This window comes from Rhamphochromis sp. 'chilingali', assembly GCF_963969265.1.
Source record: "Rhamphochromis sp. 'chilingali' genome assembly, chromosome: 7".
In the NCBI taxonomy this organism is placed as follows: domain Eukaryota; kingdom Metazoa; phylum Chordata; class Actinopteri; order Cichliformes; family Cichlidae; genus Rhamphochromis; species Rhamphochromis sp. 'chilingali'.
This window is the reverse complement of record NC_137934.1, coordinates 11,382,487-11,405,388: the sequence shown is the minus strand read 5'-3', so window position 1 is coordinate 11,405,388 and position 22,902 is coordinate 11,382,487. Positions and strand designations below refer to the sequence as shown.

General features: G+C 41.1%; 1 protein-coding gene across 1 annotated transcript in view; it reads left to right on the top strand.

The window, feature by feature from the left end:
- plxna4 (plexin A4) overlaps positions 1 to 22,902 on the top strand; it is a 259,476-nt gene that overhangs the window by 213,798 nt on the left and 22,776 nt on the right. Inside the window, exons 21-27 of the mRNA XM_080885989.1 lie at positions 511 to 653; positions 5,101 to 5,369; positions 11,378 to 11,444; positions 13,183 to 13,329; positions 14,429 to 14,588; positions 18,947 to 19,050; positions 22,100 to 22,199. Coding sequence (XP_080742115.1) covers positions 511 to 653; positions 5,101 to 5,369; positions 11,378 to 11,444; positions 13,183 to 13,329; positions 14,429 to 14,588; positions 18,947 to 19,050; positions 22,100 to 22,199 — 990 coding nt within the window. The remainder of the gene's footprint in view (positions 1 to 510; positions 654 to 5,100; positions 5,370 to 11,377; positions 11,445 to 13,182; positions 13,330 to 14,428; positions 14,589 to 18,946; positions 19,051 to 22,099; positions 22,200 to 22,902) is intronic.

The window sequence follows — 22,902 nt, the reverse complement described above, 5'->3', positions numbered from 1 at the left end:
TCATCATTGTGACAAGAACTTGTTTGTGATTAGGTAGGTTGTAAAGTTTTTTTTTTTCTTTTAAATAGTACCTAGTTTTCTATGGTACCTCCAATATCTATCCACTTTAACTTTTAGATTGCTGTCTTTGTGCTAGAGGAATTTAAAAACAAAATAGGAAAGAGGTACCTTTCATCAGGTAATAATGAGGACAGAAATAAAACAAAATCAAAAAGTAAAAATGTAGTGAGCCACAAGGAAATGCCCTTCAAAATTATACAGGAAGCAACTAAGAAACAAAAGGTAAGCTCATGCAGATAAACAGGAAGATAAAGATAGATAAACTGAAGGCAGGGTAGAGGCAAAACATCTAAGAAATAACATGTTTTGCTGGCAGACCATGTTAGATACTATTTTAGATATTATTTTATATGGTAAAATCTATATAATAATAGGTTATAGCCTAGCTAAGAGTTATGTAAGACTTATATGTATATATACTAATAAACAATTTTCTGTTTGGTTTATTAGCATTTGCAGAGCTGCAGACAGACATCCATGAATTGACCAGTGATCTAGATGGTGCAGGTATCCCCTTCTTGGACTACAGGACCTATACCATGAGAGTCCTCTTCCCAGGCATTGAGGAGCATCCTGTCCTGAGAGATCTGGAGGTATGATTCACCAATTTTTATTACAAAGGAAAATGCAACTATTTATTCTTTCTTTCTTTCTTTCTTTCTTTCTTTCTTTCTTTCTTTCTTTCTTTCTTTCTTTCTTTCTTTCTTTCTTTCTTTCTTTCTTTTTAAATAAAATAAATAGGCACTTTTAGTCTATGAAAACATTCCTACTCTTTCAAATTGACTTTCTATTAGGATTCTCTGTTTGTGATAAATTGTTGACACACAGACTCTATATAAGGCCCCGAGTCATCCAGGCCGGTTGGTGACCACCAAGTACTTGTCGCTAAAGAAAAATTAATACTCCTCAACCAGTTGTGAATTGTTCCTGGCAGTCGCTGTAAAGTTGTTTACTAAGCACCAGTCATTCAGACCTAAAGACCAATCACACACTAGGTAAAAAAGGTGTTCCCTTTTACTTGTTAGCGAGTTGTCGTAGGAGGTTGAGTGTTGTTCCAAAAACAAGATTGAGATTGCTTTGGTCACTAGCAGATTGCCATGGTCTCCCATAGTTTGTTTGGAACTTATCTGCAAACCCTTGCAAAGTACTCACTAAGCAGCAGTGACTCTGTGAGAAGTGCAACACAAATCAGAAATGGAGGCCGTAAAGTGAAGTTTTCCACTAGCATGCCCAGGTCAAATATTTAGAGCATTTCAATTAAATAGAAAGCTGTAGTTTTCAATACATTCGTGAAAGAAGACAGCTGTAAATATAAGAACTTGTACCTATATTCTCATCAATCAAGTGTGTAACTGTACGTGTCTAACTGTTTATCCGTCAAATAACTGATGCAAAACAATTAGCCTTATTTGAAATTAGAGCAAAATGAGCAAGCAAATTAACAATGTGGTAGGGCACAGTGGGTGAAATAGACGCCGATGTTGTTTGTGTCGCTGTCTGGTAAACAAAACCCCTTTGACGGCCGACAACAACACGCTTTTTCAAAAACAAACAAGGCAGCCCTCAATTCAGGAGTGTGGTCTCATTAATAATTCTTAATGATACGAGAAGCTGTGCCGTTTTCTCTCCCCACCTTAAAGCAAATTAAAAGTCAATCACAGGCAGAAAAGCAAAAGAAAAAAAATCAAGTCATTTATCCTTAGTTGGTGACATTGATAGACAGCCGTAATTGACTAGGTCGTCTTGTTCCATTAAGAGAATGTTGGACCCCTATTTCACTGCCCTCAGGGTTAGCCTCTGTATCCTTGATGAGAATTTCCCAGTAATAAGCAATATTAATTATATTTTAATTGGCATAAATATTGAACTGTATAAGGAGCATAATGTGGAAAAGGAGCCTACTGAAAAAAGCAGCAAGCTCGTCTCGGGCTGCTGATGACTACTTAATTGTTATTGATGTATCAGATATCGCCGTATCAAGTTTTTGACTGTCTACTGTGGACGGAAGTAGCACAGGTGCTGGAAAGCTGGTCTAGGTTTACTTAAGCAGTTTTGTCAGTATTAAAATATTTGAAGACATGCCAGGTGCTAGAAATGTAAGTAGAAAAATTAGTCAATCAAAAGCCAGCACATACAGGTATAGCACACGCGGTGTTCCTTGCATGTCATGCAGTATGCAGCCTGTACACAAAGAAAACGATCTCACGCTCAACACATGCATACACCGACACACTACACATCTTGGCAAGCAGTGTGAAATTAGGCTTGCAATATAACAATAATTCCCAGCAGATTACAGCTACTTCCATGAAAGGTGGAAAGACAGAACATATGCTGGTTGACAGCTGCATTGGGTGCAAAGAGATGCCGTCTTACCGCGAGTGCTCTTGACAGATTAAAAGACATAATCTCCTTAGGTGCTATTTGTGTGGAAAAAAAATGGAGAAGAGAGGAATGTGTAGCAAGTTACTTGTTTAAACGGTGCAGGGATGATCTGGGCTCAGACAAGGGAAATTCACATCATTGCACTCCCTTTCAGCTTATATAGCAGCATCAAAATAATAAACATTCCCTAAAGAGGCTCAGTGTTTACTTGCCTTTATTCTCAATCTTTAGATGAAGTGCAACAAAGAGTGTAAAATGTTAAACTTCTCATTTCCCCAGATTCATCCTTTTCCCTTATTCTTTTCCTCCCCCTTTTTCCATCTTTTATTCAATGGGATGAACCTATTACTTTTAAACTGCACTTTTATGTAGGGAAATAGTGTATTTATTAATTTATAGTTTAATTTTTAATTTATAGTTTTTGTTATTACAAGTCTCGGTGCTTCTGATTAACATAAACACTCATAGTACGTGCAATTGCAAAGAAAGTGTTCTAAATGAATAAATATTTTGACACTTTTTTTTTTTTTTTTACTGAAAGTTTTGTTCACAATTTTGATATTGACATCAACTAAATTCCAGGGAACAGAGAAAAACTAAACTGAAAAGAGAAAGAAAATGTGGGTGCCAGTTGCAAATGTCCTGCATATACATGCTTACATATACATTTAAGTACGAAAACGCATAGCCTATAAATGTTTTTCATACCTTTTCCTTGGTGCCTTATAATGTATGGACATTATAAGGCCTTGTGTGTTCTCCACTTATCAAAAAAAATTCTTTCAATCTGAACATTACGAAACCTATTTAGAATATTTTCTTGTTAAAGCTTTCTTTGCGGCTCTCAATAAAGTTTTTTATCAAGTACAGGTCATTCCACGCAATGCATTTAATAATGTTCCCAAGATACATAGTTTTAAAATTATGCAATACTTCAGGGGTTTGGAACTCCAGGCCTCCAGGGCCGGTGTCCTGCAGGTTTTAGACGTGTCCTTGATTTAAGTGGCTAAAGTATCTCCTCAACATGTCTTGAAGTTCTCCAGAGGTCTGGAAATTAACTAATCATTTGATTCAGGTGTGTTGACCAAAAGTGATATCTAAAACTTGCAGGACACCAGCCCTTGGCACCTGGAGTTCCCCCACCCCTGCGATACTTGATAGCCCAGAATATTGCCTATTACAAAGTTCATGTTCTTTCATATATGTTTTTTTTATATATTTAGATGATGTTGTCGCAAGCATGGCTTTTTTAACCACATTAATTTTGTACCCTGAATGCTCAGCGAAGGTATTAATTACATTAAACAAAAAAATGATAGTTTGAATTTTGTGGATATATGGTAAATGGTCTGTATTTGTATAGCGCTTTACTTGGTCCTAAGGACCCCAAAGCGCTTTACACTTTACACATCCACCCATTCACACACTGGTGATGGCAAGCTACAGTGTAGCCACAGCCGCCCTGGGGCGCACTGACAGAGGCGAGGCTGCCAGACACTGGCGCCACCGGGCCCTCTGACCAGCACCAGTAGTCAACGGGTGAAGTGTCTTGCCCAAGGACACAACGACCGAGACTGTCGGAGCCGGGGCTCGAACCGGCAACCTTCCGATTACAAGACGAACGCCCAACTCTTGAGCCACTATCGCCCCACAAGATATCGTATGACATCATCTGCAAAAAAGCTGATGACATGGTCTTTCCCTTTAATATTTATTCCTCTCATGTGCTCACTTTGTCATATGGCCTGTGCCAAGGGTTTAGTATATAAACGAAAGAGAAGAGGCGATAGACAGCAACCTTGACGAGTAACTCTCTCAAAGTCTCACGAGTATTGCTATTCCCTGAATTCCTCTGTCATATCAAGCTTTCTTAATTCCGGTGTTTTCCATCCCATTCTGAATCACGTCTGTAGCATGGTCATGATCAAAGAAAACCTGTTTATCCTGATGCATAACTTTTTTCTTCCATGCTTCCATTCAGCACTATGTCCTCCATTGTGTACTGAGGGAAGTTGACCACAACTGATCACGAAGGTTTTTCTGGTTCAGAGGGTTGGAGCGAGAATTCAGTTCTCAACAAGTGTTCCCAACAACTGCAGCAAAGAGTTTTCCTCAGGACACTCTTTTAGGGCAAAGATGGGAATAGATGAAACACATCTAATAAGAGGAGACTAATAAGACTAATAAGAGGAAAGGATTAAGATGGACAAAACACCAACACTATGGACTATGGACATGCCAATTTTAACTTTGTGTTTGGGTAAAAAAGAAACACATTTGTAGAACGATTGAAATAACAGAACAATGTAGAGCAGGAGAAAAGTTGCTTAAGAGGTTTTTGGCATTTTATTCAGCAAGGTGGAGGAAATGTGATGCTTTGAGGGTGACAAGGTGGAAAATTTGTTCACAATAGAGTCACTTTCTCAATCCTATTGACTGTTTTGTGATTAGTCCAACATGCTATCTGTATAAACATTACCTAAAAGTGTCATTTTTAAAAAGAAGACTTAACACATTGTACATCTTGTAAGGTAATAAATAGCAGTGCATTTGAATTACCCAGTGACTAATTGAGTCTGTATGTCATGGCCTTGAATGTACCACTCAAAGTCTGTATTCTTTAAGTAAGTGAACATTTCTTCTGTTTCCGTGCAGGTGCCAGGCTACCGCCAGGAGCAGGTGGAGAAAGGGCTGAAGCTCTTTGGTCAGCTCATTAACAACAAGATCTTCTTGCTGTGTTTTATTCGCACTCTGGAGGCCCAGCGTGGTTTCTCAATGAGGGACCGCGGCAATGTGGCCTCACTCATCATGACAGTGCTGCAGAGCAAGTTGGAGTATGCCACTGATGTCCTTAAGCACCTGCTGTCCGACCTCATAGACCGCAACCTCGAGAGCAAAAACCACCCCAAACTGCTCCTCCGCAGGTAATGAGCAGGCATGAAAACCAAGTAGAGCACTTGTTAGACTGTGATATCAGTGAAGTTGAAGTTACATAGTTGGTGAAGGACAATTTAGTCTTCCTTGCTGTATATTCTAACCAAGACATATCCTACCTTTTTGATAGTAAGTTAATGGTACTATGCTTGACCGTATTGTGTTGGTTCCCCTTATGCTGCCAAAACAGCCCTGAACCATCGAAGCATGAACTCCACTATGTGTGCTGTGGTATCTGGCACCAGGATGTTAGCAATGCATCCTTTTAGTTGTATAGGTTGCAGGGGGGGGCCTCCATTTATCAGACTTAATTGTCCAGCACATTCCACAGATGCTTGATTGGAATGAGATCTGAAGAATTTAGAGGTCAAGTGAACACCTCAGACTCATTGTCGTGCTTCTCAAATTTTTGTGAACCATTTTTCTTTTTGGCAGGGTTTAAATCCTGCTGAAGGTGTACATGTTCTGCAAAAATGCTTAGGTAGGTAATATGTGTCAAAAGTAACATCCACATGGATGACAGGGCCCAAGGGTTGAAGAAATAACAGGGCACCAGTAGGTACCCACCTGGTGCTAGGGTTAGGGTTGCCCAAAGCATCACAGTGCCTCGCTTCTCATAGTGCTTCCTGGTGCCAAGTGTTTGCAAGTAAGCAAAGCACATGGAACACACGCATATAAAAGAAGGCATGATTTATCAGACTGAGCCACCTTCTTCCATTGCTCTGTGGTCCAGTTCTGATGCTTAAGTGCCCATACTTGGTGGACAGGGGTTAGTATGACCACCCTGACTGGTCTGCAGGAATGACAACAAACGGTGATGCACTATGTGTTCTAGCGCTTTTTTATCAGAACCATAATTAACTTTTTCAGCAATTTGAGCAACAGTAGCTCATCTATTGGACCCTGTTCCTAGTTCACAACTTTTCTTTCCTTGGTTCACTTTTGATAGAATCAGGGTTATTCACTTCACCTGTCACTGGTCATAAAGTTACAGCAGATCAGTCTATAGGTACACATAAAATGCGTTATCTAACACAACATCTGCTTTTCTGAACCTAGCTTGGTATTCTTGTTGGTTTGGAATAGAAATGGACGTTTTATACAGGTTCCTCTTTACTGTGAAGCACTGGATGTGTCCCCTGACATGTTTGGATTAACTCCTGTGACCTTGAATTGCTGGCTCTGTCTCAGAAACACCAGAGTGTATTACCGTGCACATCATTAGCAAAATAATTATAATTAATTAGCACTGAATCCAATTTCAAATAGCTCAAGAGGAAAAAAAAAACTCATTTATGAAAACGGGAGAAAGTGAGACTGTGAAAAGCTTGCACTCTGGCACAATCACAATCCTCCGTTGGATTTGCAGTCAAAGCCTTAATGGCATGCACTTGAACACAGCACTGTATGTGATTATGCTTCCTGCCTACGGTGTTTGGTAAATGTGATGATTATGGTTTCTTGAGTGAACCGGCTTCCTCACAGCTGTACGTGTGTAGCGCGTGCATGCTCACTGATACTTACACTACACACACATGTTATGTTGTTTTTACTTGCAGGTTGTCACTCAAGTCTTGGCATCCCCAGATAATTTGACAAGCATATCATAAATGAAGTTGTCCATCTCATTTCGATTCTAATTCTTATTCTCCTTCTGCCTAAAAACACCCTCACTCACTCTCGGCCAACGAAGACAAATGCATGAACACAGCAAGGATATGCAGACGGGACTGAAATTAATGCTGTTCACCGTACCATCCAGAAGACAGTGGGCACATTCACCTCATGAACGCCTGTTTAGGCTCTGCTTGGTGATGCAGAGAGAAATTATTGCCGTCTGGGCTGGAAGCTGATTAACTGCAGCCAGAGCTCACCGAATATGGTGCAGCCACTAAACAATGGAGTAACTGCTGATCCCGGCAGTAGATACAGCATAAGAGATGGCGCGTACAGCAGAGACAGGGAGAGGCGGTCAAGGACAATGCAGATACTTAAAGCTGTGTCACCACCTGAGGAAAGCTGATGACTTTAAGGCACGCAGGCGAGTCGTGAGAGCAGCTCTTTGATCACTCAGTTTATGCGTCACCAGAGCCTTGTGTGTGCTCTCCATGCAGATAATTATTAATCTCATACAAGAATTTGATTCAAAAGTGAATTTAGGATTAACTTCACAAGGAAATAGTCACAGAAAGTTCTACAGCGACCTGTGCATGACCAACAACTGTAGACACCGAATATAAGATACTTTATTTTGACACTTCCTTCTCTTCACCCTTGGTGACAGGGCAGATGGAAACCCCGGCGACAATGTCATTGCATTCAGCCAGCAGTGAGGAAAGAGCACATGTTTACAACACATCCACACCCAGTTTGAATCCCTATTTGTCATACACACGATTGTGATTGGCACTGATCAGACTGTCCTTATCTCATTCTTCCTCCACCGTTGCGCTTATTAGCTCTCCAACAACCCAGCATGCATTTCAGATGTGATAAGGCAGTTTGAGCAAGCTCTGCCACCCTGTAGTGTGGGCTGACTGGTGCGTCGCTGGATAGCAACTGAAAATAGCCCAGATATATAGGCAGGGGGCTGTGAAGATGGAGGAAGTAGCACTCCACCCCCCAGTCCCTCTTTAATTTGTTCTGTCTCTTTTCTTTTTCTTTCCTTGTTTGTTCATTTTCAGTATTCTCCTCCCTCACTACCTGACTCCGTCGTCTCACTCTTCGCTGCTCTCTCTCTCATGTTTGTCTTCAGTTCTGAAGCTTGAAGCTTGTGTCCCTTGTGTAACATCGTCACTATCGTTATCACTCACTTGCTCTCCTATACTCACTCCCTCAATCTATATTCCCAGCTCTTCCTCCCCTTCTCCCCCCTCCCCTCCCCTGTTTTCTTGATTGCTAAATCAATGCTTAAAGTGCGTGAGCAGGGTGTCTCTGGCACAGCATCTGAGCACGGATACCCACTGCCTCCTCTTCCAAGAAATCTGTGTGTGTGTGTGTGTGTGTGTGTGTGCCTTTTTCCCTCTCTCTCTCTCTCTCTTTCCACACACGAACACACATCCTTCCATCTGTCCCATCTCAACCTGTGCTGAAGCACAACCACCAGGCAAGCTAACTAACGAGAGCCTTCCACAACCATCTGTCGCATTCCTTGCTGCATTCTCCTCCTTCAACTCCTCTCTTTGCTTCATTCCTCCATCTCTCCAAGCCTCCCCACACCAGCATCCCTCATCATGCAGAGTTAAACTGCCTTTCTTGCAGCCTTAAGTTTTGTTTGGCGACAGTCGACGCGTCAAAATAGCAGTTTTGATTTTTGGTCAAAAGATGAAAACCCAATATGTTCATGTGTTAATCACAATATTGCTTTGGCTTCATGCACAGACATCCTGTCATCGCACAGGTCTGAAGGGCCCCTTGTATAAGGATAAGCGCTCTCTCTGTTTGGGTGTGAGCAATAAATGCAATAAATGTCGGCGCACATGCATCAACAAGTCCGAGTCAGTAGCAAGCCATCACTGCAAGACAGTTTGACACTTATGATGACCAATCTTCCTCACCCACCCAGAGCCATAGTGACAAATAGAAATGGTTTCTCATTTCAAGCTGTGCTGCTTTAGCATGTGGCTAAAATCAAAGAAACTGCAGTTACTACTTCCCCTTAATGCAAGAGAGACACCTCAAGCTGAATTTGATAGACAGGCAGACAAACGGATAGGTGTCATGAAATAATACTTTGTTGATTGTCACGATATATTTTGGACTTTTAACAACTCATTATTAAATTGATTTAATTTAAAACTGTGAAATACTTTCTGGTTCCAGCTTTTAAAATGTGAGAAATTGTTTGTTAGACAGAGTAAGGACTTGTTAATATTGTTGTAACTCTATTATTCTGGAGGAGCTGCGTTGTATTCTAAAGTGTGAACAAACAGTTTATCAGTAAATGAAAAAAAGTGATTTGATTTGATTAAAGGTGACACGAAAGGTTCTTTATAACTTAATTGGCTGGATATTGATTAATGAGTCACACTAACTGTGTCATATGGACATTAAAATGCACGTAACTTGCAGGTGTGGCCAACGAAAAGGCTAAATACTCGATGAGGCATGGAGTCCCATCTATCCTACCTCGGTAATCAATGGGAACGAAATATTGCCAGGTCCCCACAGCTCTAGCTCATTCTCAATGCTCACTGTCCCACTGTCTGTCTGCCAAGCAGACAAGCTCGACCATGCCAACACGCCACGGCACATTTCATTGCATTAACCCAAACATAGGTTGTGCTGTGTTTTGAATCTGAGCCGAGTAAAGGTTTGGAGAACATTGTTCGAAAGTTATAAAACCGAACGCTAATGTTAGATGTTCAAACATCTCCGTCACAGTGCCATTTTTATCCTCGTTCCCCACAGAGTGCGCTATGAGTGAGAATGAGCATAAGCGAAACAGTGCGGCTGTGCCAAGACTTCTTAGCACTGCAGGGTTACCACCCACTGCCAGACGCATGCACAGACACATACAATAAACACTAGTCAGCACACATGATAATTTCTGAATACATGCGCAGTGGGATTAATTTGTGCTTTTTGCACACTAGCCTTAAAACAGCCTTGCAATTGTCCAGGCACACACAAACACACAAACACAGCTTTCATTGGAGATTGGAGTAAGAAAAAGCAAGTTGAGGAATTCTTTTTTTTTTTCTTTTTCTTTTTTTTTAAAGAGGCAAAGGCAAGCTATTTATTTTAGTTCTTTTCTTCATTTGCCTTGTTCAGTACTGCCTCACTCCTTCCTTGCCAGTGCACCTCCTCCTTTCTCCATGCTCCTTTCATCCCTTTGATAGATAGGCTACATTTGTGGAAATGGAGAGGATTTGGAAGCGTGTATGATTACAGGATCCAGAATATTGCAGCCAGCGGGAGGAAGAGAGAGAGCAAGGACACATGAAAGAAAAGATGAAACGTGACCTTGTTGACCCTTGGATCTGTGGACGGAGGAAGGGCGGCAAAATAAAAGTGCGGGCACAGTGAGAGGCAGGAAGTTAATCCCCCCCAGGTGCTGTGCCAGTGTTGAGAGGGGGGTACCAGACCAGCCCACTGGCACAGCAGACATGAAGCCCCCCCTCCTCACAGCTCAGTTTGAAGTCCCTTTAAGAGGCTGTCTGAATGGTGAGGGGTGGGAGGGCTGCAGGTGGCAGTCGAAACACTAGGGACAAAATCTACACGCACACAAGCGGGCACAATGGACACTAATCCTGAAATATTGATGCCTATGGTAGTTGCTCATTGAGGATGGAGGCAGGGGTGTGTGGGTGTGTATCTGAGGTGTTCTGACAGATTGCCCACACACACCTGCTGCTGGCCAAGAAGGTTGCTGTCAAAAGACATTCGATCGTTGCCTATCCTCCTTTTCTCTTTGCCACCACTGTTGTTATTATGTATGCATATTAGCCATTCACATGGGATCACTCACTCTGCTAGCCCAGGTCAGCACATACACACAAAAAGAGATGCACACCATTTTGCCACACCATTGGAGCATGGATGCCAGGCAGAGAAAGGGAGGGAGATGTATTCATTCACTTTCTATTGTGCACGGATCGAGTGTTAGTCCAGTGAATAGGCAAGGGAGCGCTTGATAATGAGGCCAGTGTTATTACAGAGCCGCTCCAGCCCCTAACGACATCAATCCACTGGGATCAAATAAAGGCTTTTAATTGCTTTGCCTCATATTAAAATCCCTGCCACTGTAGACAAGCTGCCCTTGGCGTGCCTGAGCATAAAGGCAAGCCGAAAGATTGTCTGAAAGGCCATCATATAGCACGTGCAAAGGCTTTCCCAATACATGGCTTTGCAATTATGTTTGCATAGCCCAGGCGTATTCAATGGCAGTGGCCATCATTTTCAACTTAATATTTGACAATGGTGTTGAATATTAATGATGTAATAAGAGCACAGGGATCATATGTTCATGATGTGCTTTGTCGCTGTCTGTTTCCAGGACCGAGTCTGTTGCGGAGAAAATGCTGACCAACTGGTTTACATTCCTCCTCTACAAGTTTCTGAAGGTAACTCTTTAGTTTTCTGTGATTATGCTTCCTGCTCTCCATCCATTCATCCATCCATTGGCTTAACCATTCATTCAGTTGAGGTTTGCAGGGGGGCTTGGAGCCCATCGCAGCTGACACGGGGTAAGAGACACACTGGACAGGTCACAAGTCCTACACAGGGCTAGCACAAAGACACAAACAACCATTCACACTCATATCCACACCTGCAGCCACTTTAGAATCACCAGTTAGCCTAGCGTGCCAAAAAGGCAAGGCACTTCAGCAATATGCCACAAAAAGCTGAGCTGAGAAGAAAGGGGAAAGGAAGACAGATAGGACAAAGCATAAAAACTGTGGTGCTGAGGCATGGTGCTCAGTGCATCAGGTCCCCCAGCAGCCAGAGCCTTGTGCAGCATAACAAAAGGGTAGTTCGGGGTCACCTAACTAAATATAAGCTTTAAAGAAGAAGAGTTATAGTCTAATCTTAAAAATAAAACGGTTTTCTGCCTACTGGATCTAAAATGGTTCCACAAGAGAGGAGCCGATAGCTGAAGGCTTTGCCTATCATTGCACTTTTCCAAAACTCTGGGAACCACAAGTAAGCCTGCACTCTGACATAAAGTGCTGTATTGGGATAATATGATACTATAAATTATGATGGTAATGATGGTACATTTAATTTGAGGTTGTTTGTTTTTTTTTCATGAAGCCCGTGAGGAGAAGCTAATATGGGACAAATGTGATTTCTTTAGATAGCCCCTGTTAATACTGGTGTTTTGGATCCACTGATGGCTTTTCAGGGACCTCTTAATAGTTCGGATAGTAAGGAACTATAATAGGACAGTTGGCCAGTGTTCCTAATTTTAACAATATTTAACAGCTGAATTATTGTTACTGGTTGTTCTGGTTTCCAGCGTATGGATATATCAATATAGCACAAGCATAATCATGTCTGATGTCCTGTAACTCTGCATGTACTTTTTTGAGTCTGTTAAATCAGATGTTTACCTTTAGTACAGCTGGGTACAGGAATAGCACAAATAGCCTATGAGTGTGCATAAAATACAGCGTACACACGGCATATTTTGTGTGTTGTCTGGGCTTCCATTTGGAAAATGTTTTCATAATATTCAAAAGACAGCCTCTCTGCCACAGCCACCGAAGATTCATCTAACACTTGGAGGATTTGTTGTCCTTTTTTAGCTAGAAAGCATACTGACATGTTGATGCAGCACTGAGGTGTACTTTTTACTTCACAGGACACCACTATTCACTAAAAGCAAAACCACAACTTCTCTCCACCTTTGAGTCTAGAAAATGTCACAATCATCCTGTTTCTCTCCGCCATCTCCGTAGTCATCACTTTTCTGCAGCTGGAGGAGATAAATATAAACAATGATAAATGGCCAGTCTCTTCTTTTTGATAAACAGGAGTGTCTTGGGGAGGGTTTTCACTTTTTTTTAAAAAATTGTTTATCCATCAAACCTTCCCCTAACTTCGGCAATGGCTCTATATTGATAGGTGGTACAATTTTCTTTAATTTAGGTGAAACAGGTGCAATATTATCGGGAACATGACGTTTATAAGTCTTACTCAGCAACACTTGGAAGTAAAGCGGTTATAAAAACCCGCCACAAAATTTTATCTTCTGAGACAAAAATACGCTTCGCTGTCAGTGAGCTGAGCGCAGAAAAAAGGCTTTAAAATGTCTTCATTCTTTTCCAAACGTCCCCCTTTCGTCAAATCTCTTCACAGGAGTGTGCAGGCGAGCCTCTTTTCTCCCTCTTCTGTGCCATCAAGCAGCAGATGGAAAAAGGCCCCATTGACTCCATCACAGGAGAGGCACGCTACTCGCTCAGTGAAGACAAGCTCATCAGACAACAGATTGACTACAAGACGCTGGTAAGGGGTTCACCTGCCCACGGGTCCAAGGGCTCACTGGGGACACTTAATATGCTTTCGGGGACAAGGCGAGAGTAAAAGGTTGGTTATGGGTGGTTGGTCATGAGATTTGCAATGGGACACAAAGTTGTCGTTGTTACGCTTGACATGAAGGGGGCACGGGAGGGGCGACCTCACTTCCTGTTGAGACCCGAGCTGTCAAGCAAAAGAGCAGGGCTTTGGGATGAGGAGGAAGGAAATAGACTATGTTTGTGTATGTGTCTGCACAAGCGCACAGACGATGAAGCTCGCTCCTCATGGAACCTCTATTTTACTGCCCAGATCTGTCTGTTATCCTGGCTCCACTGTGACCGTTGTTGTTTCTGGAGGGGAAACTTAGACATTGTTCGGTTTTCTCTTCTAGTGTCAGACCAGTTTGTACTCAGCATTCTGGGAGTACAGATTTGCATACATATTTCACATTGTCTTTTCCAACACCAATAGTTTTCTACCCACCCCAGTTCTTGCAGTAGAAAAATGTCTAGAAACTGCCGATAGTTAACCCTTTTAAAGGGAATTTTTCATTTTATGTACAACGTGGGCATACGTGTTTGGAATGATGCTTTTATAAAAGATGAGACGTTTATTCTCTCACCCCTTTAACGTGTATTTGTGCTCATCTTGTAATTCAGGTATTGCCACCAACACCCAAAGGCAGTACTGTAAGAGCTGATGAATATGATAATATTGTTATAATTAGCTACTTTAGTGCTCATCAGTTCAGGTAGCAAATTACTCTCGTCTCAAGCTCTGAGAAAAGAGCAGTTTCCATAGTGAATATTTTCTTTTCCTGCAGTTCTCTCACGGACCCCTTGGCAGGCACAGAATTATTGCATTTCCATTGAGTACCAATCATCATTATTAACATAAAACACACAAACCTATTTCCTGCAAAGTTGTCAACAACCTTACTTTTTTTTTACCTTGCTCTAAATCAACTTGTTTTTAGTATATATTCCGAAAGATCCATTTTGCATCTGTAAAATAAAACCTTATGATACCGTTTAACCCGCAAGTCCTTATTAGACTCACCACAGTGATGGTTTTGTGCGTGTTTCAGGTGGTAAACTGCATACATCCAGAAAATGAGAAGAGTCCAGAGATCCAGGTTAAGGTGCTAAACTGTGACACCATAAGCCAAGTGAAGGAGAAGATACTGGATGCCATCTACAAGAACGTCCCGCATTCACACCGCCTGAAAGCGTCTGATATGGACCTGGGTATGAATCTTTGCCTTGTTTATGTGAACAGTGTGGGAAAAAAATAGAATAATGAAATAGAAATCTGAAATAATTCTATGATTGGGAGCTCCTTCACATTCCTGTAGATACTGTTCAGCTTATCAAAACAGTTCTTAAGATTCAGTGTTTCAGATCAGACAGCCTTTATTGTGGACTCAATGGTCCAGAAGAAAATACAAACAAGAATAAAACACAAAAAGACAAAAAAAATATGAAATATAGAAATGATCTATTCGTGTGCCTGGAGGAAGCTGGCTGAGCTGAGACAGACATCGATTTTTTTATTTTATTTTATTTTTTATCTTCTCCACTCTACCCAGGCCTTCTTAAAAAGTAAAGTCCTCTTAGATATAGAGAAGTTGTTTTGTGTTTTGTTTTTTTTTACCTCGGGAGACTTGACTTCCTGGCTGTGATGGCTCAGATGTCTTGAGATTGGTCTCTCTCCTCCCAAAACTTCCCATCGATCGACTCAGATGTCAACTAGCGTCTGAGTCAGATGATTGATCAGCTAATCAATTGCGACGCTCAGCGAGCCATTCCTTTCCTTTTTATTTCTTCCCTTCGTTCTCTGTGTGTTTCTTTCCTTCCTTCCTAAAGCAAGTAATTACTTTAATGGGCCACTGTTAGGGGAAAGAGGTGCAATTATGTACCTTCTTGGCAAGACATCCTACTGTAGTGCTCAGGGGTTCTTGTACACCTTTATTGGTGTAGGGTACACATGCACACCCCTACTACATGTGAGCATAATATTGTTATCCGTTATTGTTGTCCTGCCAAATACCTACAGGCTGTCTTTTCACTGTGGACTGTTGCTTTTTATGGTTTAATTTTGCCAGATGGATTTTTTCAAACCCCTGTTGTTTTTTGGTAATAGCATATTTATAACCAACCTCAGCTCTCAGATGGGCTAGGAATATACCACAGGGAATCTGTCTGAGACAGCTAAGTAAAAAGATTAGTTTAGCCTTTTGACAAAACTCCTGGATGAAATTGTTTTATGGCCCCATTTGGGCAGGACGTGTTGTTCTATTATTGTTTTATTACAAGAGGGAATTGGCAATTGGAGTTCTCTGGTCACTCGCTCAGTGCGAGTGTGTGGGTGTGTGATTGCAAGCATAAGGGAGAGAATGAATAAATGTAAGCAGAAGAGAACGCGTGTATAGAGCAATTTGGTTATTTTTTCAGTGCTGTCTAAACATTTTGCACCCCACTTGTGTGGTGTTCTTTTTTTCTGAGTGAAGTTCAGGCGACAATCTAGTAGTTCACACTATTTTATTATCAAAAGGTTAAAGATTTGAGTTGCACAGCTGTGGACTTCTCTATATCAGGCAGTCTGCACACAGAAAAGTGGAAAAATATTTATAATTCAAAGCATATATCAGACACGCATATATCTGTGATTGGCTATCGCTGGGAAGAGGCCGTGGTTTAGCGCTCCCTGATTCGTTCTCCTCGTGGTCCTTCCTCTTGGCATTGGTCTTCGTCCTCAATCTGGGGTCTTGTCCTGTGTGAGAAAATACCTACCTACTCTACACTTGTGTCAGTTCTAACCGGTACCTCAAAGTTTGTATCTAGTTACGCTATCAACAGTATAGAAACACTATGTTATACCCCCACACATGGTCAAGGCAGCGTCTCCCTAACTGAAACTGTGTTGTGTAAGCATGTAGCAATTTTACCTTCAATACTAAACACTCCTACATCTTGGTTAAGCATTCACACCGTGTGGTTAGTGCTTGTATCCGTCTAATGAGGAGTGTAACAACTCTGTTATGAGTAGACATTTCAAATAATGTTAGAAAGAAACTTTATTAAAATGTATTTCTAACACTTGCTGCACAGATTAAAAGAAGTTTCTCTCTTAATCACAAGTCCATTAGTAGACTTAAAACAGGTTTGACATATCCGTTCACGTCTGTGATTTGTTTTTTTCCTGGTATTGCACAATTAACACTGATGATAACTCTTCAGTGGAAACACATCTTCTATTTCACTTTATTTTCTAACTACATGTACAGGTAACACCAGTGGCTTTTGTAACTTCTGACACACAGTTGTTGATAAGGATAATAGGATTTTTGCAGGCCTGTCTTGAGATAAACTTGCCAGAAGCGTTGTTATCCTGGGGTATTGTTTAATTCCACTGCCCTCTGCTGCAGTCCTCTGTAGAGTACAAATGAAGATAGGACCTAGGAACAAAGAAGTAAGCCCTGTGTGTGTTGGTGTCTTTGTGCAAATGCTGGCAGTAGCAAACCTGTGTCTTGCCTCTTTGTCAAGTACCACAGTCACCTTCAGCCTTTCACTTTACCTTCAGCTGTTATTCATTCCCCTGAAGACTAAGTGTACACACACACACACATCCTGATTAGATACCACTGGATTTGGGAATACGTGTGATCTCAGTTTGTTGCAGTTTTCACACCAGGTTTATGCTTTTATTTGTTCCTTCCTCTCGTTCTTTTTGTTCCCCGTTCGTCTGTTGAGCCCTGCCTGGAGACAGGCGCTTATTTGCATCTTTATGGGAAGATGAACTGTATAGACAAACAACAGGAGAATCTGTATTTCCAGCAGATTTTTCAGTTGCTAACACAATTCTGGTCAATCCTCCAAAGACAGGCCTCACCAAGCATCGCGGTGATTGCCGCTTTGTTTCTCTGTTTGTGATCAGAATAGGAGATGACAGTGGCCGACAGAAGTGGGAAGCTCAGCAAGTAGTGCAGGCACAATAACATATTCATAAAGCCCATGATGTCTGCAAAAAGAATAGAGAAATCATCTGCCTGTTTGTTTTCAAGATGGCTTTCCTTTTTCACTCATTATAATGTTGCTGGGGTATCGTGAGATGTTTCTATCAAAGCTTTTGTTTTGCTTTGTAGTGAGGTTGCGCAGATTTACAAGGCCTGTTGTATATGTAATGCAGATGTAATTTGGATGTAAGGTCATGTAAAAGCCTTCCTAGTCATTGAAAAACGCGGACTGGAAGTTGCTTGTTTTGAAAAGCATGGAAATTAGATGGTCAGCAGACTCTGGGTATTGAAGTTGCACAATTTTTTGGCAATTTTGTTGTCTCGCTGAATTGTGTTGTGGTCCGCCTCGGTGGAGATTCTGAACAACATTAAGAGCAGCTTGGCAGCGGGATGAAGATGAAAGTTTGATGAAGGAAGCACAGGAACCAATAGTACCTTCAGAGGCTGAAACGTGAAGGCTAGTTCTGTGGGTAGAAATAGAAGTGCACAAACCCTATATTCACAGCCATCGAGTACACCAGCAAAACAAATGGAGAAAAGAGCAAAGAGGAGGAGGGTGATTAATTTAACTCGCATTTTGTAGTCGTCTAGCACAGAAGCATTTTCTGTTTTAGTTCTACCTATTTGCTAACCTTTTACCCCCACCCAAAGACCTTTTTATGTCCTTTTGACTTTATTCAGTCTTATTAGACAATGTTAATTGATTGTTCTGTGGAAAGCAAAGAAAAAAGAGATCAAGGTGATGATAAAATAATGTTTGACACTCTTATTAGAAAAAAGTTGTGCTTTTTTTTTTTACCTCTGGTGTGTGCTTGTTCTTCATCTAAGAATTGCAAACTTAAGCCAGAGTTAGAAACTAACTTTTTAGCCCATAGGGAGACTCTGATTGCTACACAGAGAAACAGCCAGTGTAGAATCCGAATATATCTGACTAACAGAATTAGGCACAAGCTATAAAAAGAAGCCAAGAAAACTAGAGCCATCAGAACTTTTCAACCTTATAACACAAAACTATTTTTTTTCCTTACAAATAATAATATTTGACTAAAAATATGTTTATTAAATGAAAGAATGGTTGTTTCCTAAATTATATGGTGAGATTTTTAAAGAGTAAATATAATCAGTTGAACGGGCTGTGTGTGGGATGGATTATGTATGTTTCGTTTGACTGGATCCCTGAATTTGATTAAGGTATCACTATTTTGGGGGAGGCCTGAAAGCATAACACTCAGACTTTTCTGTTTGGCATCGTCTGTTTTCCCTCTGTGGACTCCTCAAGGACAGTCGGTCTGGCTGTTGTGTAATTTGGGATATAGTGCTCTTATGTGGGGAGACGAGTAGAAGTAGAAAGGGGTATAAAGATAAACTCCAGAGAGCGAGAGAATAAACTGAGAACGGGATGACTATACATGCTGCAAGGTGAGGTCTTCTAACTTCTCAGAGATATCAAGTATCTGTGTAATCATTACATCTCTATTTTATGTTTTGCATTTGTGTCTCCTAAAGGATTATTTCGGCACCTGGTCTGATGGATTTCTATAAGAAGATTATTTGAAATATATATATTTTTAAATTCCATCTCAATTGCAGAGTGGCGTCAGGGTCGAGGACAGCGCATGATCCTGCAGGATGAGGACATCACCACAAAGATCGAAGGTGACTGGAAGAGACTGAACATGCTGTCCCATTATCAGGTACGCTTTTAGCGGTATACAGAAAAATGCAGCTGGATCCTGTATTAAACTCATTATTGTGTTCCAGTGATTTAATAGTTACGAACGTTTGCTTTGTGTTTGTCGATGGTGTGGACGCCCATGTACACGTGAAAATCAAAGTTTTACACCACATTGCACAGAGAATGGTGTCAGCTGAAACTTTGAACCTTATAATTTCGGGCTTGCAGTTAATACAGTACAGAAATTCACATTACAAGGTGTAATTAAAGTTCCACGACTACACCCATTAAAAAAAGAAATGCTGTAATTAAATAAAAAATGGCAGATCTTTGTTTATAGATAGCCTCTTGGGGCAGCAAAGCACTGCTTTTAATGTAGTTGCTGTTTTTAGATCGCCTTCTTACCCACATGAACTTGTGGGTTTGTTCTACGTGCAGCGTCTCCACAGCGTGTAAAGACAGCAGTTCTTAACTTAAATACCATTTTGAGCAAGAGCACAAAATTACAAGGAGCATAATGTGATGAGTATGCTGGTTCTGATGCTGTAGCACCTAAAGACGTCAGTCCTTTCTCTCAAACACTTCCTCCTCATGGACAAACCCATGCTGCACATGTGAATGCCAAACAATATCAAGCATGCTCCTGTATCCTATCCTGAGCTATCCTTTTTTTTGAGGTCAAAATTAAAATCGGGTAGTTTTATGGGCTAAGTCACAAAGTTTTGAAATTGCAAAAACTTTAAAGAAAGTTAGAAAAGTTTTTGTTGCATTTCAGCAGCAAACCTCAAATGTATCACTTCACATTTTTTTAGAAGAAAATTTGATAGTGAGCACAAGCACCTGGCATTTAGTATTGCATACAATCTGTCTCCCTTTCTTTACTACACATCATCTCACTATCTGTGGCTGCTTTTGCAACTCATCTTCTCCTTTTCCTTAAGCTGACTAGATAATTCAGAGTTCACTTATTGCAGTTATCTATCAAGTACTTGACAGATAAGGACATCCCCTTATACACCACGTTATCTGCCTGGCTCACAAGGTGAGGCAAGGAACTTGCCAACAGCACAGTGACACTTAGGAGTAATCCCCTGTGTGGAGTGGGCTTCAGGTGTGCTGCCTCCGGGGATCATCTTGTTTTTGACTTTGATTAATGTTGGCGTGGACACACATCACTGGTCAGAGACCGTCAAACGAAGACAAATGCACAAAATACAAAGATGTGTCACTCATTAAATACATCGGTGCATTTACACAGAGACTTTGACACGAATCGGCAGGTGTTTTGTGCCACATGACTCATAACTGCACATCCAGTCACATGGAAGGAGTTTGGATGGGGAAACAGGCCTGTATTGTCAATAAGGTGTTAATAATTCAAGCAGTTGAGCAAGTAGCGACTGTGCCCTCCAAGTGCAGTTTACGTGGTGCCTAAATTAAATGTCAGCAGCAGCGAGTGTCAACAGGCTGTGAGTATGAAGCGTGGGTGGAATGGATTAGGGAGCTGATTCAAATCGGAGATAAGATAATGAAGACAGAAGTTAATTCATTTTTTCAGGCTGGGGAATAAGGGCACCTTATCCTTGACAGACCGAGAGAGGGAGAAAAAAAAACATGGCATCGTCTGTGAAATTGTCAGGAGGCTAAACAGAGCTAGAAAGGGAGGGGACATCACAAACACATTCAAGCTTCAGTCAAGGGCATCTGCAGTCCCATATTTAGCATTTCTAATCTTCTGTTACTGACTTCATTTCTTTGAAATGATCTGATTTGAAATCCGTAGATCGTGAGTGAGATCAAATCCATTGATGCCCTCTATTGATTGATGCCATCTTAAAGAACCCAGATGTGCAGCTATATTTTGCCATTTCCTTCAGACATTTTCCATCAGTATTGTTTGTCCAATCTGAAGCTAATATGGCCAACCAGACACACTGAATAGAATCATGTGCTGTTCTTTATTACACTAATCAGCTTTGATCTGCCACTAGCCAAACTCCCCCCCGCACTTGGTTGTACTGTCACAGTTTGCATCGCAAACTAAGTGGAAACTTCTCATTCGGGAAAACGTCACATGGTAGCTACAAGCAAAAGAAAAGAAGAAATAGCATTTTCCATATCTGATCTTTCAGGCCCATAATGAGACATTTCTCTCCGCCTCCTCTCTTTCAGGAAAGTGTGCTCTGTTTTCTGCCTTTATTCTCCAAATGTTATTTCCCCAAATGCCACTCCTTCTTTTTCACATTCTATTATGTTCCACTGCGCTCTGCTTATTTCATATGGGTTCGACATATAAGAGCAGTGATCAGGGAGGAGATCTGCCCTGTGGGCCTCATACAGACAATGATATAAACATATTATGCATAAGGAGCAGATTGAGTGAAAGGGTGAAATAACAATGCAATCTTAATAACGCCCCGGACCTCACACACATACACATGGGCTTAAGTCCCCACCCCCTCGGTTGCATCCACCCACACGGTGATAAAGATCACTTCAATTAACCCGGGCTTAGCCTGCAGCCTGGGTAGTCATTTTATGTAGAATAGAGGCATTATGTGCGTGTGTGTGTGTGTGTGTACTGGTGGGAGAGGCTGCATTCCAGTTTCATTAATTGAATCCTATTTGGCAGACTGGGGAAGGAGGAGCATGCAATTGACTGATTCATTCATTCATTTCCACACACTTCACATCTTCATACACATGCTCTCAAACACACACACACAAACACGCCACCCTAGAGGAAAGGTATTATTGAATAGAGACTTTGTGACATCCTCTCTCACACAGGCCTGCACAATGCTCTGCAAAACTCTCCCTCCCACTGTCAGTCATCATATGTATGTGTGGGCAAAGCAAAACACATAAGGGTAATAAGATATTCTCTGTTTATTCACCCGAAACAAGAATAGATGGAAGGAAATACAGAAAGTGACACCTACGCAGTGATATGTTTTTTTTTTCCTATTCTTAGTGGCTGTGTCAGAAATGTGTACAAATGGGGAAAGAAATACCACAGAAAATTGCTATTGTTTTGAAGAGAGATTTACATTATATTTGTGTTTCAGGTACCTGATAATGCAGTAATGGCCTTGGTTCCCAAGCAAGTTACAGCCTACAACTCTGTAAATAACTCCACCGTGTCCCGAACTTCTGCAAGTAAATATGGTAAGCCGGCCTCTTTCTGTACCATAAGTTTCAGTTATCAGAGAGCCACTTTCTTAGCTGGACCGAGTTTGCTTTAGAAACTATATGTATTTTGTTTTTTTTAATGTATTCATAACTCAGTAAAAGAAATATCTTAGGAATTGATGCTTGGTAATGAAAATGAAAATTATTAGCAAAACTATACGTATAAATTTATTTGAAATAAAACAATCCACTCAAGGAATAAAAATATTGCATTTGTCCATTTTGTTTAATAATCCGGTGTTGTTAGAGTAACTCACTGACCCTGCAGCAGTGGATGGTATCACTTGAGGACCCTGCATGTCAGCAGTGGTGGACCAGAAATACAAGATTTCTAAAATATGAAGAGACAAAAACGCACTCTTTCCTCAGTTGTTCCGGCCTCTTGAGAATCCAAAGTGGCTCCTCTTATCCTTCCATGTGTTTTTTCCTGTGTGCCTTCTACACGTCTCCTTGAACCTGAAAAACCATCAAGTTTGTTGATGATCAAAAGGCTAAGCCTCACTGGTCACAAACACTTCAGACACTTCAAATGTGGTCCCACGTTATTAGCATTGTCTCATCTCCATATGGTCTCACCTCATCTCTCCAGCTCTAAATTAGACCAGATAAGGCAAGGTGAGTGGTGCAACAGAAGAGGGAGAGAAGGAGAAGGAGGATGCACATACACACCCCACTATAT